This window comes from Narcine bancroftii, chromosome 1 (genome assembly GCF_036971445.1).
Source record: "Narcine bancroftii isolate sNarBan1 chromosome 1, sNarBan1.hap1, whole genome shotgun sequence".
Taxonomy (NCBI): Eukaryota; Metazoa; Chordata; class Chondrichthyes; order Torpediniformes; family Narcinidae; genus Narcine; species Narcine bancroftii.
The window spans coordinates 323556925-323574380 of NC_091469.1; the positions used below are offsets into that span (position 1 = coordinate 323556925).

Consider the following 17456-nt stretch of genomic DNA (forward strand, 5'->3'; position numbering starts at 1 on the left):
GCCATCAGGGAGTTCCCACACCCGAACAGCCTTAAGGGGCTGCAGGAGTTCGCAGGTATGGTCAACTTTTACAACCGCTTCATCCCGTGAACTGCACGCATCATGCAGCCGCTGTTCGTCCTCATCACAGCCAAGCACAAGACGCTTGCTTGGAACCCAGAAGCCAGCACCACATGCGAGGCCACCAAGGACACCCTCGCAAAGGCCGCCATGCTCACCCACCAATTTGCATATGGCGCTCTCCGTCAATGGCTCTGCCACGGCCATCGGGGCCGTCCTGGAGCAGCAGATGAATGGACAATGGAAGCCGCTGACAATCTTCAGCCGGCTTCTCCGCCCACCAGAGCGCAAGTATAGCACCTTCGACCATGAGTTACTGGACATGTACCTGGCGGTGCAGCATTTCTGCTATTTCTTGGAGGGGAGGACTTTTACCATCTTCACTGTCCATAAACCCCTCACTCAGGAGCTCGCGATGCCAAAGGATCCCTGGTTGGCCTGCCAGCAGCATCACCTCTCCTTCGTGTTGGAGTTTACCACTGACATTCGGCACAAGGCAGGGAAGGACAACATGGTCGCCGATGCACTCTCATGACCGGCCATCTGCGCGCTGACACCCAGCATCGACTTCAACCAGCTTGCCCGGGACCAGAACTCTGACGAGGAGACGCGAGCCTTCAGGAGTGCCATCACAGGCCTGCGGTTCCGAGACCTCCCGACTCCAAGCGGCGAAGACACTGTCCTGTGTGATGTCTCCACGGGCACTCTGCGGCCAGTGGAACCCCAGCAGTGGCGCAGGCAAGTCTTCTATCACATCCACGACCTTTCGCACCGCCTATCAGGACCATGGTCCACATGGTGGCAGAGCGGATTGTCTGGCATGGGCTGCAGATGCAGATCGCGGGCTGGGCCAGAACATGCACCCATTGTCAGATGTCCAAGGTGCACAGGCACACCAGGGCAACCATGCAAGAGTTCGAGCATGTACGGGAACAGTTCAGCCACATTCACATGGAGACATAGTAGGGCCCTTACCAGTTTCCTGGGGCAACCGTTACCTGTTCACCTGGACCAATGACCACACCACTCATTGGCCCGAAGCGATCCCGATGCCGGACGCCTCCGCGGACTCCTGCTCCTGAGTGCTGTTGCACGGTTCGGTCGCCCGGTTCGGCGTTCAAAATCACCTCACCAGTGATCAGGGCAACAAGTTCACCTCTGCGCTTTGGGCACAGCTCGCCAACAGGTTGGGGGATAGAACTACACTGCACCACAGCCTATCACCCCACTGGCCAATGGGCTGGTCAAGCGTCAGCACCGCCACCTTAAGTCGGCACTAATGGCCCAACTCACCGGTCCTGACTGGGTGGACAAACTGCCTTGGGTGCTTCTAGGCATCCGCTCCACGCCCAGGGAGGATCTGCAGGTGTCATCAGCTGAGCTGGTCTATGGCGCACCACTGGCTCTGCCCGGTGAGTTCATCAACGCATCTCTCAACCCCCAGCGGTCGCTGCACGAGCTACTTCCCCACCTCCGGGCCCACTTGGACTCCTTCACACCCCCATCGCCACCCAGACAAGGCACATGGCCATCTTATGTCCCTAGCGAGCTGCACTCCGAAGAGTACATTTTTATTTTGCAGGGCCTACCCATGACACGTCTGCAGAGACCTTACAAGGGGCCGTACAGGATTGTCCAGTGTTCAGTGTCTACGTTCACGCTGGACATTGGCGGAAGGCAGGAGCTGTTTACTGTGGACAGGCTGAAGCCAGCTCACCTCGACCCCACTGAACCAATGATTGTGACCCAGCCCTAGAAGCGAGGTCACCCAGCTAAAAAGAACATAGGCGCAGGTTCTGGGGGGGGTGGGGGGGAGGCTTTGTGGCGGAATGCCACTAGGCAGGCGAACCAGCCCCTTGTAATCCACGTGACGGGGCAGCCGGCCAAAATGGCACCATCGGGGGTTTCCCCTTCTCAGCACTGGGCTCAGAAGCCTGCGCTGGGGGACCACGTGACGCCCAAGTGACGTCGACCCCCCCCAGCATGGTTCTCAGCTACGTCCAAGCTGGGAGTACAAGTCCAACCCAGCAGCCAGCAATAAACCAGTTTTCCACTCACTGAGCTCAACCCATCTGGTTGTGTGTTCTTTCAGTCGCAGTGTAGCTGCCGCTACAACTCCAACAATACCAATCCTGCTATCTTTGCACCATTCCAAAATCTGCATTCTTACCTGCTCCTCAGTCCCCCAACGGCTCTTTGGTGGCGTGTTGACAACTCCCAATAGAGTTTTCACTCCCTTCCTGCTTCTGACTTCCACCCACACTGGCTCAATGGTCAATCCCTCCACAATGTCCTCCCTTTCTCCAGCTGTGATACTATTCCTACTTCACTCCCTCTTTTACCTTCCTTCCTCTCCCTTTTAAAAGATCTAGACCTTGGTACCTGGATCAGCCAATCCTGTCCTTGCACGTACTGATCCATGCTCTTTAGTTTATTTCCCTTATTCCTAATACTTCTTGCATTGAAAGAAACACATTTCAATCCCTCCAACTGACTACACTTATCCTTCCACTGCCTGTCCTTTCTCACAAAAGGCAGTGCTGACAATTTAAGAAATCAAATGTATAATGCACAACTACAGGGCAACAATCTGCAGCCTCTGCCCAGGAGAAACACTTTTTGTGTGTGTGTACGGAAAATTAGATTTTGCAGCAATCCATCAAAACTGAAAGATGAGATAGAATATGTGCACTGCTCTGGAGTGGGATATAACTCATTTATTTTTCTTTGACTTGGAGGTTAAAGTACTACTAAGGAGACGTGATAGATCTGTTACAAAAAATATAAAATACGTTGATGAACATGTCAGGAAATAAATGCTCCTTTTAGCACAACGCGCTGTTACAGCGCCAGTGATCAGGACCAGGGTCCGAATCCCGCGCCGTCTGTAATGAGTTTCTAAGCTCTCCTTGTGTCTGCGTGGGTTTTCACCGGGGGCTCCAGTTTCCTCCCACCATTCGAGATGTACCGGGGATTGTAGGTTAATTTGTGTTATTGGGCAGCACGGGGTTGTGGGCTGAAATAACCTGTTACCGTGCTGTATGTCTAGATATAAAATATTAATTTGTGTGAAGTTAGAATTTTCTGATTTCAAAGTGCTAATACTGACTGTTTTTCTGAGATAGATGAGCGTTATCTTTTTATTTCAAGATATTAATAAGAATTTGTTCCAACAATATTCGGTCTGTTAAAATATTAATCTCCCTTTGTTGTACCCTAATAATGTGCCACAGCCCCTATCCATGAAGTCAACTTGTACATGAGAGTCTCTTTGAAATTACATTCGAGAAACCTTTGTGGGCCAAATTATAGTGTAAAATGTAAGGGGTTGACTATTAGACGCATACTACTTTTGGCCTACATCAATAGAGGTGTCGGGAGCTTGGATGGGTGGGTGGCCTGAAGCAGGTAGTAAGTCTGCATTTAGGGTGTCAGGAGCTTGGATGGGTGGCCGGGAATGGGTGGTAAATCCACATTTGGGATGACGGGAGCTCAGATTGGAGGGCAGCCAGGGCTTAGGCAAGAGTCTGTGGTTAAGGGGTCAGGAGCTCCGTGGACATCGTCAAGCCCTTACCAGTTTCCCGGGGCAACCGTTACCTGTTTACGGTGGTGGCCCGCACCACTCACTGGCCCGAGGTGATCCCAATGCCAGATGCCTCCACCGACTCCTGCTTCCGAGCCCTGTTGCATGGTTGAGTCGCCCGGTTCAGTGTCCCGGCTCACCTCACCAGCGACGGAGGCGCCCAGTTCATATCTGCGCTCTGGGCACAGATCGCCAACAGGTTGGGGATACAGCTACTCCGCACCACGGCCTACCACCCGCAGGCCAATGGACTGGCTGAACGTCTGCACCACCACTTTAAGTTGGCCTCATGGCCCGCCTCACCGGTCCCGTCTGGACGGACGGACGAACTGCCTTGGGTGCTCCTGGGCAACCGCTCCACTCACAAGGAAGATCTGCAGGCGTCATCAGCTGTGCTGGTCTACTGTGCGCCGCTGGAACTACCTGGTGAGTTCATCAACGCACCTCACAATCCCCAGCGGTCGCCACATAAACTACTTCCTCACCTCAAGGCATGCTTGGACTCCTTCGAACCCCCACCACCACCCAGGCATGGAACCTGCCCAATTCATGTTCCTGGCGAGCTGCTTTCCGCTGAGTTCATTTTCGTTCGGAGGGGCCCGACCGCAGCACCTCTGCAGCGAGTGTACGAGGGGCCGTACAGGGTTCTACAGCGTTCCAGCTCGATGTTCACGCTCGACTTGGGTAGCAGGCATGAGCTGTTTACCATGGACAGGCTGAAGCCAGCGCACCTCAATCCCAGCGAGCCCATGGTTGCTGCCCAGCCCAAGAAGTGAGGCCGCCCGGCAAAAAAGGACATTGGCGCCGGTTCTGGGGGGGGGGGGGGGGCTGTGTGGCAGCTCACCACAAGGCAGGCGAACCAGCCCTGCTTGTAAGTCATGCAGCGGGGCAGCCAGTCAAAATGGCGCCGTTGGGGGGGGGGGTTCCCTTCCTTCTTGCTCGGGGCTCAGAAAGCCGCTGGGAGTACAAGTGCAGCCCAGCAGCCTGCAATAAACTAGTCTGCTCACTGAGCTCAACCCATCTGGTTGCGTGTTTTATTGCAGGAGCAATGTAGCCGCCGCTACCCTCAGTTAATTTTGTGTCCATCTCTTTAAGGAAAAGTATTGTTTGTAGAGTTACCATAGTGACTATGACGTAATAGGACATGATATCCGTGCAGACTTAGAGCTTGCATCTCATTCTTCGACGAATTATGAAGGAGACACAATATCGAGATTATTTTGTTTGAATTTTCTTATTTCTTTTTTTATATCTCTTTAAAGTTGAATATCATTCTGTCTTTAAATATAGCTGAATGCTTTGTGTGACGGATTATGTTATATTTTATATTGTATGTAGATATGTTTTAAAGAAGATAAATTGTGGGGGTTTTTCTAGTGTAAGCCACAAACAAACACAAACACTTCACAACACAGATCTCATTTAAGATGCCAGAGCTTTGCTCAAGCCAGACAGTCCAGGCTCCCAGTGCTTTTGTAAAGACAATGGAAACTGCTTTCCTGAAGGACTTCACCAGTAGGTGTCAATTGGACATGCTGTGGAATAACAGATTATTGTTTTGGAAAGCAACAGATGAACTGACTCAGAAGATTGGGTCCGGTGCTGCAATGTGTCTGAATGTAGTTTGATGTTCTATGAAGGTTATGTGGTTTTGCAAGTAGAGAGAGAGAGGAGACCTAATAGGCTTTTTCTCCAGTGGCTTTTGGAAGTTTGTTTGAAACCCCATTTTGAAGACGCGTTGTGAGTTCTTAGTTCAGCCTATTCAAAGCCCTTGTGGTCCACACAAGAGGAGATGGCTGTCTGTATCATGTTTCATCTGAGGTAAGGCAACAGGAAAGGAACTCTGTGGTGACCTGAAAGAAAGAGGTCATCATTTGGAAAACCCTGATGGGGCAAGTTTCTTCAGCAAGTCACTGAAGTGGCTGAATGGAAGGAATCAGTTTGTGTGTGTCCAACAAGCAACAAATCTGAACTGCATGTCAAGTTTGAAAACTATAAACCACACTGAATGCCATCATCTTCACAATATCTAATTATTTAGAGAAATAAACCATTTTAAAATAGGAAGGTTCCTTAAAAATAAAAAGTATTGAACAAGATACTTACTCATCCAAAGACTGTCGATCATCAGCTTTCAAACGCCATATAATACCCCATACTTCTTTTTTAGGACTTGGAATTATACTGGCAGCACCACCTCCCCACCTACTTTCAACTGTGCCTTTAAAGCCAAATGCAAGCTCATGGCCCTAATAAAGAAAAAATATTTACACACTTAATACACCTCAGAAAAATTATGAAATCTATTTTCAAATATCAAGATTGCAACGTACATTAACTAACAAGTTGAAAATCAGTTTAAAAATCAAAAAGTTGTGAGGGTTTGAAACAAAAAAATAAACAATGGAATAAAATTATGAAATTTTATGTCAGTGATCCCTCAGACTCAACAATTATCTACTTCCACTACAATCCATTAATTTTTAATGTGACCTTTATATTTTACCCAGGACCATAGATTCTGCCACAGGGGTAGGACAAGAGAATCTTTAAGGGGCAGATGGTTCATTGTCTGCCCTTAGTCTCAGCATGCTCCTCGCAAGTCTCAAACTGCATCACCACCAGGTTAAATTGCCTTCAAAATTCTTTTATTGTCAAGTAATAAAACAGAAAATGTAACATTATATGCTTTTTCCTTTAGTTTGTCATAAGGTACACAAAGAGCCACCATTAGTATTAGTAATAGAAGCAAAATTGAGTCCCTTTAGAGTCAATGAATTTATGGACTTGCCTCCAGAATACTGACCTTGTCCGATCCATTGGCAACCCGAGCTCCAGATCCAAATCTCCAATACAATCAAGAAGGCTTCAGCACCCTTGGGCCTTCGGGACCCCTCCTTGCCCTCAGTACCCTCTTGAATCCCGGTTCAACTACCTGGTTCCCATGAACCATTTCCAGCAGCCCACATCCTGGAGCGAGTCCTTCGAATGCAAGTCACTAGCAGCCTATGTGGATCCTTTGATACCAATGAGTTGGTAAAGATCTTGCTTTTTTCCCCCAACCAAACCATTGAGAACCTTTTTTTAAACTCCTTGGAATCATTCACTGTGAAAGAGCTCAAGCACAGGCAACTCATTGGTGGAGCCTGTTGTTAGACGTGGTAACAATTTGGCTGGCCCATCGGAGATGGTTGAGTGTGATGAAAGCCTTAATATCAAAGTTGTCCAAAGAAAAGACATTGACATTTGTTTACATCCTACCAATAGATTCTGAGAATTTTGTGAAGGGACTGTGGCAGCACACATCGCGACACAGGCAAACTGGCTCCGTAGGTGACGGCTGTGGTAGTAGAGCAGCCGCATTAAGATGGTGCCTTTGGGTTCGGGGATTCCTCTTGGCCTCGGCCATCGTGTGCCCCGGCCATCGTGTGCCCCCTTTCGGGTGTGTCATGACATCGCAGCCGACATGGTGCGAGCTCGTCCTCAAAGAGCAGCGTGCGAGCTTTGAAATGAACAGATGAAACTGAAACTCACCTCAGCGTGTAGTTCTTTCCAATTTTGCTCTTTGTAGCTACCGCTACAGGACCATCATTTAGACTTCATCAATACTCCTGCAACAATTAGGAAACATACCACATCTGCCCAGCAGACTGTGAACTCATTTCTGCCTTTAGATCAACTCAATTCCAGTGTTTGTTAAAACAAATTATTGTAATGACACTATCTTGCTTGATGAAGGCCTTAATCTTCAGATACTCTTCTTCAGGCACCAAATAATTCACTAGCACATGACAGTTTAAAGACTGACCTCACTGAGAGATGGCTCCTAAAGGGCAGCACGGTTAGCATAGCTTAGCGCACTGCCTTTACAGTGCCAGTGATCACGACCAGGGCTCGAATCCCACACTGTCAGTAGGAAGTTTGTACTAACTCCCCATGTGCGTGGGTTTTCCACTGGGGCTCCGGTTTCCTCCCACCCTTCAATAAAAATGTACCAGGGGTGTATGTTAATTGGGCAGCATGGGCTTGTGGGTTGAAAGAGTCTGTTACCAATGCTGTATGTTTCAATTTTTTAAAAATCTACATTGAATAAAATTGTGTTGTAGATCTTGCTTATATGATACGAGGAAGTGGCAAGCTTACAAAGAAACTGACTTTGAATCTTGAACACAATTCCCTTTCTCCTCGACTTTTCAGTGAAGGAATCAATGATGAGTTGGAACTCAGCTTACACATCCATTGTCTACTTACTCAGATTGCAGCAATTTTTATTCTGAAGTGGAGGCCATGAAGGTTGAACAGTTTACAGCTGATTCTTTATATCAAAAACTCAATTCCAGTGTTTGTTAAAACAGATTATTGCAGTAATGACTATCTTGCTTGATCCTAGTTTGCATTGGAAATGGTGGCAAGGATCATGTCTTAAACATCATCCTGGACCAGATGACATATAACAAGATTTTGAGCAAAGCCAAGTTTGAGAAGGATCCTCCACAGTCCTCTTGATTTAGAAGAACAAGGATTTTCAGGGGTCAAAAAAAGCCAATATTGTGGTTGATGCTGCTTTGCAAAATTTATGATTTATTGCAAAGTGCAAGCCCCCTCTTTGTGCTCTTGATGGATGAAATCAGCAGGTCAAATCTAATCGTAAGATCTATGGTCATTGGGAGGCAAATGAGGAAGAAAATGCTTGCCACTGCTTTCCTCAGGAACAAAAAGGATTCACATTTATATTACCCAAAATGAATGGCTACTTTCTTTACTCCAAATATGATAGTGACATCCCCAGCAATAACTCCTCTAACAATATATTTCAGAAGCACTTTCTCCCCAACAGCATTTTAGTGTTTCAGAAAAGTATCTTGACTGTTACATCGGACTTGTACTTACTGGTAAATAATAGTTATGGATAGATATCGCAGTAGATAACATGTAATATGAAGTCAAGGAGAGACTAAGGCAGACCAAATATTATGGATGGCTGGTGACTTCCCTGTGAGTGTAAGTTGGCCATTGCACAATGACGGGTGGAGGTTTCTTTGTAAGACACAAATGCCCGAATCTGGAGCAAAAAAAAATTAAAATCTGCTTTTGGAACTCAGTGGATTGAGCTGCATTTGTAGGGAACAAAGAAGTTGTTGATGTTCACATCAAAATATTTTACCAGGGGAGACACCCTGTAAAAGGAGAGGGTGTAAGAAGTGACACAGGGGCCAGTAGTGGATTGCTGAATGAGGAAGGGATGGAAGATGATAGATGGGGCTGTGAAGGGTGGAGACATTGGCAAGTGTTTGACAGAAAGCAGAATTTTAACAAAATCTGGATTTACACAAGACACAACGATGATTCCTCTGAGAGTGAGCAGACAGACCATCATTTTTAACTCTCATACAGTATACAGCATCTCCAAAAGTGCAGTAGTCCCTTAATAATACATCCAAGCATCAGTCTACTTTGGAGATGAAAGATTGCAGATGATAGCTTCTCAAGTGAAATAAAATAAACCGCTGCAATAACTCAACAGTCTTATCAGTATCCGCAAAGGCAAAGGGTGGATGACACTTTGGGTAGAAACCATGCACCTGGATCAGTCAACGTCCACAAATGCTGTTTAACTTGATGAGTTCATTAAACTGTTTGCTACATCGATAGATAGATCTAGAGGGATATCTGGGGAAGGCGTATAGGGATGCCAGGGAGACAACAATGCCAAGATTTATTGTTACAGGTAGAATATCCCTTATCCGAAGATCCAAAAACTGAAAATGCTTTTTAGCGCCGACGCGACATCACAAGTGGAAAAAAATTCAACACCTGACTTGCCCGTGTGGGGCTCTGATGCTCTGTTGGTGCCAGTTTAATTACAATAACAGTATTTTTAAAAAACCTGGCCAGGAAACATAAGCGACTGGTGACCAATTGTCTCTCTCCTTCTGTAGTAATATTTCTCCCAGTCCATATGATGAAGCATAAGCTGATATTTTCAGTTGCCTATTTGGATCATACATCTGAAGTACTGGTGTGGATGATTGCTCTTGCTTGAGGTTACTAAATGTCCTCTGTTGCTCATGTCCCCAGCTCCACTGTTTTTTTTTGGACAACAGGTCTCTCAGTGGTTTGTCCTTTTCAGCCAGTATGAACTTCCCTAGTTGGTTCACCATACTGAGGAAATGTCTGAGCTCACTAACGTTTGTCAGCGCCTTCATGTCCTGCACAGCTCTTGTCTTGTTTAGGTCTGGTCTCATGCCATCTGCTGAGATGCCGTACCCCAGAAATTTCACCTGCCTCCTTGCAAACTCACACTTCGCCATGTTGAGAGTGACCCCTCCCTTAATGCTCGCTCTAGGACTGCACGGACCCTTGCGTCACGTTGGCCCTTCTTGGTCCCCCAAATGAGGATATGTGGCAGACAACTCCTTCCAGGCCTGTAGTAACCATGGTAACCATTCTTTCTGGATGTGTTCAGGGGCAGAGGAGATACTAAAGGGTAGGTGGATGAAATAGTAACACCTGAATGATGTGATAAATGTCATGTCGAGAGCTGATTCTTTGTTAAAGGAATTTGCCAAAATCCCATGTTCGTGTCCAACTTAGTAACATATTGTGCACCAGTGAGCATGCCTAGGAAGTACAAACTGAAGGAAGTATAAACTTTTCTCTGCACACTGATCCATTCAAGGATGTCAAGTCCACACAAATACAAATATCTTTATTTTTTTTGGTGCTACAACACAATTCTGTAGGCTCCTTTATGTGGCTGAAGCCAGTCTGAAGTGCTCGAATCTCCTTATCCACTTCTCCAACTCCTGTGGCTTTGAGAAGTCAAAGACTGGAGATTTTATTGTGATAGTCACCACTGGAGGAGCTGCCACTCCCTAATGGGGTGCCTCTACATGTTCAAGCCCGTCCTCCATCTTAGCTCTCTGTCAGACAAATGGGGGCTCGTCCGGGATCTACACTCCGGCCGTGAGGGGAGGCGAGAAGAGGGACATCGGAGGTGGTGCACCCCGCTGAGTTCAGCGGCTCCTAGTCCCTTCCTCGTCGCTTCGGGCGGCTTGAGCGAGTGGTATCCGGACAAGGTGACACGACAAGACGGAGAGGAGAAGGGTGACGGTTCAATCCCCGAGAAGACACCGGTAAGTGACAACTTACGATTGTGGTGTGGGGATTGGGTAACAGGTGTTACGGGATACACCTGTTAGGATAAAAAAACCTAACGTAATAGATCAGGTATAGATCTTTTGTCGTGGTGTGAGGACCCTGTCGCGGGACTCTAGGATAGACCCCAGGGAAACCTCGGCGGTAACCGAAGGAGGGACAGTACCTCCGACGAGGCGTCTGAGAAGAAGGGAGTAGGGTCCAGAACGAGAGGGTCCTCAGCAACGATAAACAGATCTAGGTGGGAAAATGGGAGGATCAAAATCTAAGGGCTCGTCTGAAAATTCAGGACAATTCCTGGGAGTACCCCTTGACAGCCCTTTGGGGAGAATGTTTGAAAATTGGGATAGTAAAATATATCGGGACAAAAACAAGAAAAAGATGGTCCAATATTGTCTCCTTTGGTCAAAACAACCTATTAAAGGTTCCTCGGTCTGGTGGCCGAAATTTGGATCTGATGAGGATTGGGTTAGACAAGCATTAAACATATATGTAAATTCGAGACCAAAGGTGAATCAAGAAGAGTCAGCATATGCATTTTGTTGGGTTCCCTGGCCAGGATCCTTAACAGAATGTTTTAAATTGAGGGTAGCAGGAGAAAAGAAATGGGAACCTCTGGACAACCTTCCCCCTCCTTATATTCCCCCGGTGCCTACTGCGCCCGAGGAAAGCTTATTACCGGAGGGGAAAGGTGATGAATCTGATTGCCCCGAAGGGGGCCGGGAAAAAAAGAATGAATTAAGGGAGTCGGACCCTAAACTTCCACCGGTAAACTGACCCTGGACAAGATTCCAGACTGGTCCAGGACCATCAAAGTTTTCAGTAAGCCTAAATCCCCTGAGAGAAGTTCCTATGGGAGGACCGGGAGGGGGAACGGGATATGTGAATGTTCCCCTAACTAGTACAGAGGTGCGGGGATTTAAGAAAGAAATGAAAAAGTTATTGGAAGATCCTATAGGACTGGCTGAACAGCTTGACCAATTCTTGGGACCAAACACATATACGTGGGAAGAGATGCAGGCAATAATGGGAACATTATTTTCACCCCAGGAGAGGCAGATGATTCGACGGGCTGCCCTCCTCATGTGGGAATATGAACAACCTGGGGACCCTAGACCCCATGAACAAAAATATCCCTTAAATGAACCCAGGTGGGACAAACGAACACCCGAGGGATTGGCAAGTATGAGACAATATAGAGAGTGGACAATTAAAGGGATACGGGAGGCTGTGCCAAAGGGTCACAATTTTACCAAGGCATTTGGGAACCACCAGGGGAAAGACGAGTCCCCTACTGATTTTTTGGAGAGGGTGAGAAAGAATGTCCAACAGTATGCTGGTGTGGACCCTAGTACACCAATGGGTGAACAGCTTATTCGAATTGAATTTGTTTCCAAATCATGGCAAGACATTAGAAAGAAACTAGAAAAGGAGGAGGACTGGAGCGAAAAACCCCTAAGTGACCTGTTAAAAAAGGCACAAAAAGTATATGTGCAGAGAGAAGAAGAAGATCAAAAGAGGGCGACAAAGGTTATGGTACAGACTATCCGACAGATGAATGCTGAATCCAGAGGGGAAAGAAAACAAAACCTTCCTCTAAACAATCCAAGATATCCAAGAGAGGGAAGACCCCGGAGGTTCGTTAAGTGCTATTACTGCAATGAGGAAGGACACTTTAAGAAGGAATGCCCCCGATACAAGAGGGAATTGCGTGCCCTCGAACTTATGGAAGAAGATTAGGGGGGTCAGGGGTTCCAAATGTTAGGGACCAAGTATAAGAGGGAACCCCTGGTAAAACTAAAAATTGGTCCCAAGGGAGAAGAGGTGGTGTTTATGGTGGACACAGGAGCGGAACGAAGTAGTGTAATAACTGTGCCAATCGGAACTGAGCCTATAAAAAGTAATTTGACAATTTCTGGGATAGAAGGGGCTCCCAGAATGGTATCAATAATTCCCCAAGTAACAGTGAAACTGGAAGAAAGAGAAGGGGTACAAGACCTCTTGTTATTACCGTCGGCTGGATTTAACCTCCTAGGAAGGGACTTACAGGCTCTCTTAGGTTTGGGTGCTCTCCCTGTGGACGGAGAAGTGCGAGTCCACCTCTGTGCTCTAAAGGAAGAGGATGAACGGCAGATTGACGAGAGAGTCTGGTATAAGGAGGGAAATCGAGGAGGTCTGGACATCCCACCTTTACATGTCACATTAATACCAGGTCATCAGCCGGTAAGGAAACGTCAGTATCCTATTTCTTTGGAAGGGAGAAAAGGGCTACAGCCGGTAATTGAGACTTTAATACGAGACGGACTATTAGAAGAATGCATGTCACCTTATAACACCCCTATACTCCCAGTAAAAAAGTCAGATGGATCCTATCGCCTAGTTCAGGATCTAAGAAGTTTGAATGCTATTGTTCAGACCCGCCACCCAGTGGTGCCTAATCCCTATACTATTATGAGTCGGATTCCCCCAGACCATGAGTGGTTTAGTGTTATCGACTTGAAGGATGCCTTCTGGACGTGTCCATTAGAAGAGGAAAGTAGAGATATGTTTGTGTTTGAATGGGAAAATCCATGGACAGATAGACGGAGACAGTTTCGGTGGACTGTATTACCCCAAGGGTTCACTGAATCTCCAAACCTGTTTGGACAAATGCTAGAACAAATCCTGATGGACTATCCACAATCTGATGATTCCCAACTAATGCAGTATGTGGATGATTTACTATTATCAGGACCCAAGGAACAAGAAATGAGGGGAGATACCATTAGACTCTTGAATTATCTGGGGAAAAAGGGTCTACGGGTGTCCAGGAACAAGTTACAGTTTGTTGAGAAAACTGTGATATATCTGGGACACCAGATAAGTAAAGGACAGAAACAGATTACCCCTGAACGAATTGCGGGAATCACTAGAATGCCTTTACCCCGTAATAAGAAGGAAATAAGACAATTCCTGGGACTCTTAGGATACTGTAGGTTATGGATAGAGGACTACTCAGCTTTGGTGAAGTTTATGTATGATAAACTGACAAATGAAAATGAATATCCATTGAAATGGACCCAGGAGGAGGAGGGATGGTTTGAGGACTTGAAGCATCACCTGACATGAGCCCCGGTACTCACTCTGCCCTCTTTAAAACAGCCCTTCCAGCTGTTTGTCACTCATAACCAAGGAACAGCTGTGGGAGTTTTAACACAGGAAAAAGGCGGTCAGCGACACCCAGTGGCTTTCCTTTCCAAAATGATGGACCCAGTGTCTCGCGGATGGCCGACGTGTATCCAGGGAGTAGCGGCTGCTGCTCTGTTGGTAGAGGAAACACGTAAACTTACTTTTGGAGGAAAGATGACTGTGTACACCTCCCATTCTGTGAGTGTTTTATTAACACAAACTGCCCATTGATGGCTGACTGATTCTCGCATATTAAAGTATGAAACCATTTTAATGGTTGGAGAAGATTTACAGTTTGCAAAAATTAATAGCTGCAACCCAGCTCAGTTTTTATACGGCAGTGAAACAGAGAGAGAGGTGGAGCATGACTGTGTCGAGTTGACAGATCTTCAGACCAAGACCCGAGAAGACCTTTGCGATACTCCGCTGGGAGAAGGATATGAATTCTACATTGACGGCTCCGCCAGATGTGTTGACGGAATGAGAAGAAATGGGTATGCTATAATAGAAGGAAATACTTGGAAAGTAGTAGAATCCACGAGACTACCCGGAAGCTGGTCAGCACAATCCTGTGAACTATATGCCTTGCAGAGAGCCCTCAGAATACTGGCAAAGAAAATTGGAACGATTTACACAGATTCCAAATACGCATACGGGGTAGTGCATACCTTTGGTAAGATCTGGAAGGAGCGTGGTCTAATTACATCAAGAGGAAAGGAATTGGCACACGAACAGATGATTACTCTGACTTTAGAAGCCTTGACATTACCCCAGGAAATAGCAGTGGTCTGCATACCAAGCCATCAAAGGGGAGATAACCCGACAGCAATTGGAAACAGACTGGCTGATGAAGAAGCCAAAAGAGCAGCCATGCAACAAGAAGTCCGTTTGCTGACTTTAATCCCAATAAGGCAAGGCATAAAGACAGCTCCCATTTTCACTGCTAAGGAAGAAAAGAACATGGATCAGCTGGGCGCAAGCCAGTTACCTGATGGAACATGGAAAACACCAGATGGAAGAATGGTTCTAAATAAAGAAATAACTCGCAATATTTTAAAACACCTGCATCATCAGAGCCACTGGGGCACCCAAGCCTTATGTGACACAGTGCTTCGAGAATATGTGTGTAAGGGAATCTACACCTTGGCCCAACAAGAGGTGCAAAATTGTTACTTATGCACAAAAATTACTAAGAAGATAATGAGGACAGGGACCATGGGAGGTCAACCATTAGCCATACGCCCTTTTCAACGTATCCAGATCGACTTCACAGAGTTACCTCAAGTTCAAAGATGGAAATATCTGTTGGTGATAATAGATCACTTTACCCGATGGGTAGAAGCCTTCCCAACAATAAATACTACAGCCTCTACAGTAGCTCGCCTCCTCCTAGAGCAAGTAATCCCCAGATATGGTATAATGGATTCTATAGACTCAGACAGGGGTCCACATTTTTCTTCAAAAATTGATTTGTAATGCATTACAGGTCTCTTGGAAATTACATACCCCTTGGCATCCACAAAGCTCAGGGAAGGTTGAACGTATGAATGGAACACTAAAAATCCAATTGACAAAGTTAATGGTGGAAACTAAAATGCCTTGGATAAAGTGTCTGCCCCTGGCCTTATTAAGAATTCGTACTGCCCCACGAAAAGATGTAGGGCTGTCCCCTTATGAAATGATGTTTTGGCTTCCCTTCTGGAGTACAGTTGAGGGGTGTCCCACCTTGGGGGAAGGGGATATATTTGTTAGGAACTATTTACAGGCACTGTCACGCTCTCTTACAGATTTACGAAAGAGAGGACTATTGGCACAAACACCGCCTCTAGACTTTTCTTTACACAAAGTGGAACCAGGAGACTGGATTCTCATCAAGACCTGGAAGACTGAAAAACTCCAGCCCCAGTGGGAAGGTCCATACCAAGTTCTCTTAACTACAGAGGCTGCAGCACGAACAAGAGAGAAGGGGTGGACACACGCATCCAGATTTAAGGGACCTGTAGAGGCGCCTCAGGACCCTGATACAAACTCATATTGGACTTGTGTTCCTGGAGAAAAACCTCTTACCTTGCGATTTCGCAGAAAGACTTGATTCACAATGTTATTGTTATGTTCTTTGATTTTTCTTAGTTTGCCTATGTCTTTATCAGGTGTGAAATGTAAGAAATGCAGAGACACAGTGGTCCTGTTTCAGGACCACATTTGGGGAAGAAAGGAGGGTAATTTTATTTCCCATACCTCAGTTCCTGAGAAATGCTGGGCAGAAAATACACCCAACATCCATATACCCCTTGTGTGGAAAAAGAAGGAAATAATATGGGTCATTATATACAGATTCCTAATACCACTCCTTTCCCTCTTAACGGTTGGAAGGGTGACTCAGGCCCACCATGCCCTGATGGACTCTGGTTTTGCATACACACATTTTAAAGAGAGAAAGGGGTGGATTGTTATATATAGAGAATTTAGGTTAAAATGGCTTAAGTTAAAATGTGATGATTAATCATAAACAGGGAAGCCAGAACGGACAGAGAGTTTACTAGCAGCCAAGGACAAAAGGATCTGCTGAATATGTTTTTTTAAACCTATCTTTTCATGGTCATAGTGAGAGACATGCAGGAGACAAAGGATTGATAAGAAGTGTGAGAAACAGAATTCAGTGAATGTAGAGTTCACAGCGTACATAACGAACGTGATAATTAATAATGCAGTTATACTTAGAATGCTTTTGTAATACTAACCAATTAAAACAGTATTAATAAGAAGGGGAAGGGCAAACAACAAGGGTATAAAAATCAATGCACTGTATGTATCGGGGCTTAACTGGTGAGAAACCAGTTGAGTCCAACTCTGCAGACTTGTAAATAAAGCTTGTCGTGTCATCAGTTTTAAAGAGACTCATGTGTGAGAAGTTTTATTTCTGACACTCTCCTCTTTCACTTTTATTCTTTCACAGCCTGGCCTTCTCTCTGTAGCTCAAAGCTCCACTCTTGACACCATGTCATGTTGGGTTCAGGCACGTTAGTTATAAAAATGACCCTGAGTGTGGAGTCGCCTTTGTTTTATTTTACCCTACACTTAGTGAATATCTACATGCACAGGCTTTTCCCTGCTAGTCCTGAGCCTCTCTCTCTCTTTCTTCAAGATGCAAAAGTCCCGCCCAGTGATGTCATTGGCCTGCTTGATGTCCCACCAATAATGTTACATCATAAGGAGCTGTGACCTTAGATGCCTCCCTTTGTGTTTCAAGGTCACCATACATCTCCCTTTTACTGGAACATTCTCTCTATGTAGCTGTCACTTTTAATTTCACTAAATAAATCTTGGTCTTTACGGTGAGGGGTCTTGTAATAGTCCATAGATAACGGATTCACCTGGGCTCTTGTGTCGAGCTTAAATGGAATTAATATCTTATTCACAGTCACTGGAATGAACCATTCAGTTTTGCTAGCAACAGTCTAAGAATTCCTCCAATTTTTCATCCCCT

At 46.0% G+C, this 17456-nt stretch overlaps 1 protein-coding gene and 1 long non-coding RNA gene across 3 annotated transcripts in view; one reads left to right on the forward strand and one right to left on the reverse strand.

Moving 5' to 3' along the window:
* Positions 1 to 17456, reverse strand: part of LOC138747852 (gamma-glutamylcyclotransferase-like) — a 49990-nt gene that overhangs the window by 30369 nt on the left and 2165 nt on the right. For both annotated transcript variants that reach the window (XM_069907434.1, XM_069907443.1), the window contains exon 2: positions 5750 to 5892. In XM_069907434.1, the coding sequence (XP_069763535.1) occupies positions 5750 to 5892 (143 nt within the window). The remainder of the gene's footprint in view (positions 1 to 5749; positions 5893 to 17456) is intronic.
* LOC138747884 (uncharacterized) lies at positions 10578 to 16866 on the forward strand. Its single transcript, XR_011347715.1, has 2 exons — positions 10578 to 10779; positions 15757 to 16866. It is a non-coding gene; the product is annotated as an uncharacterized lncRNA (long non-coding RNA).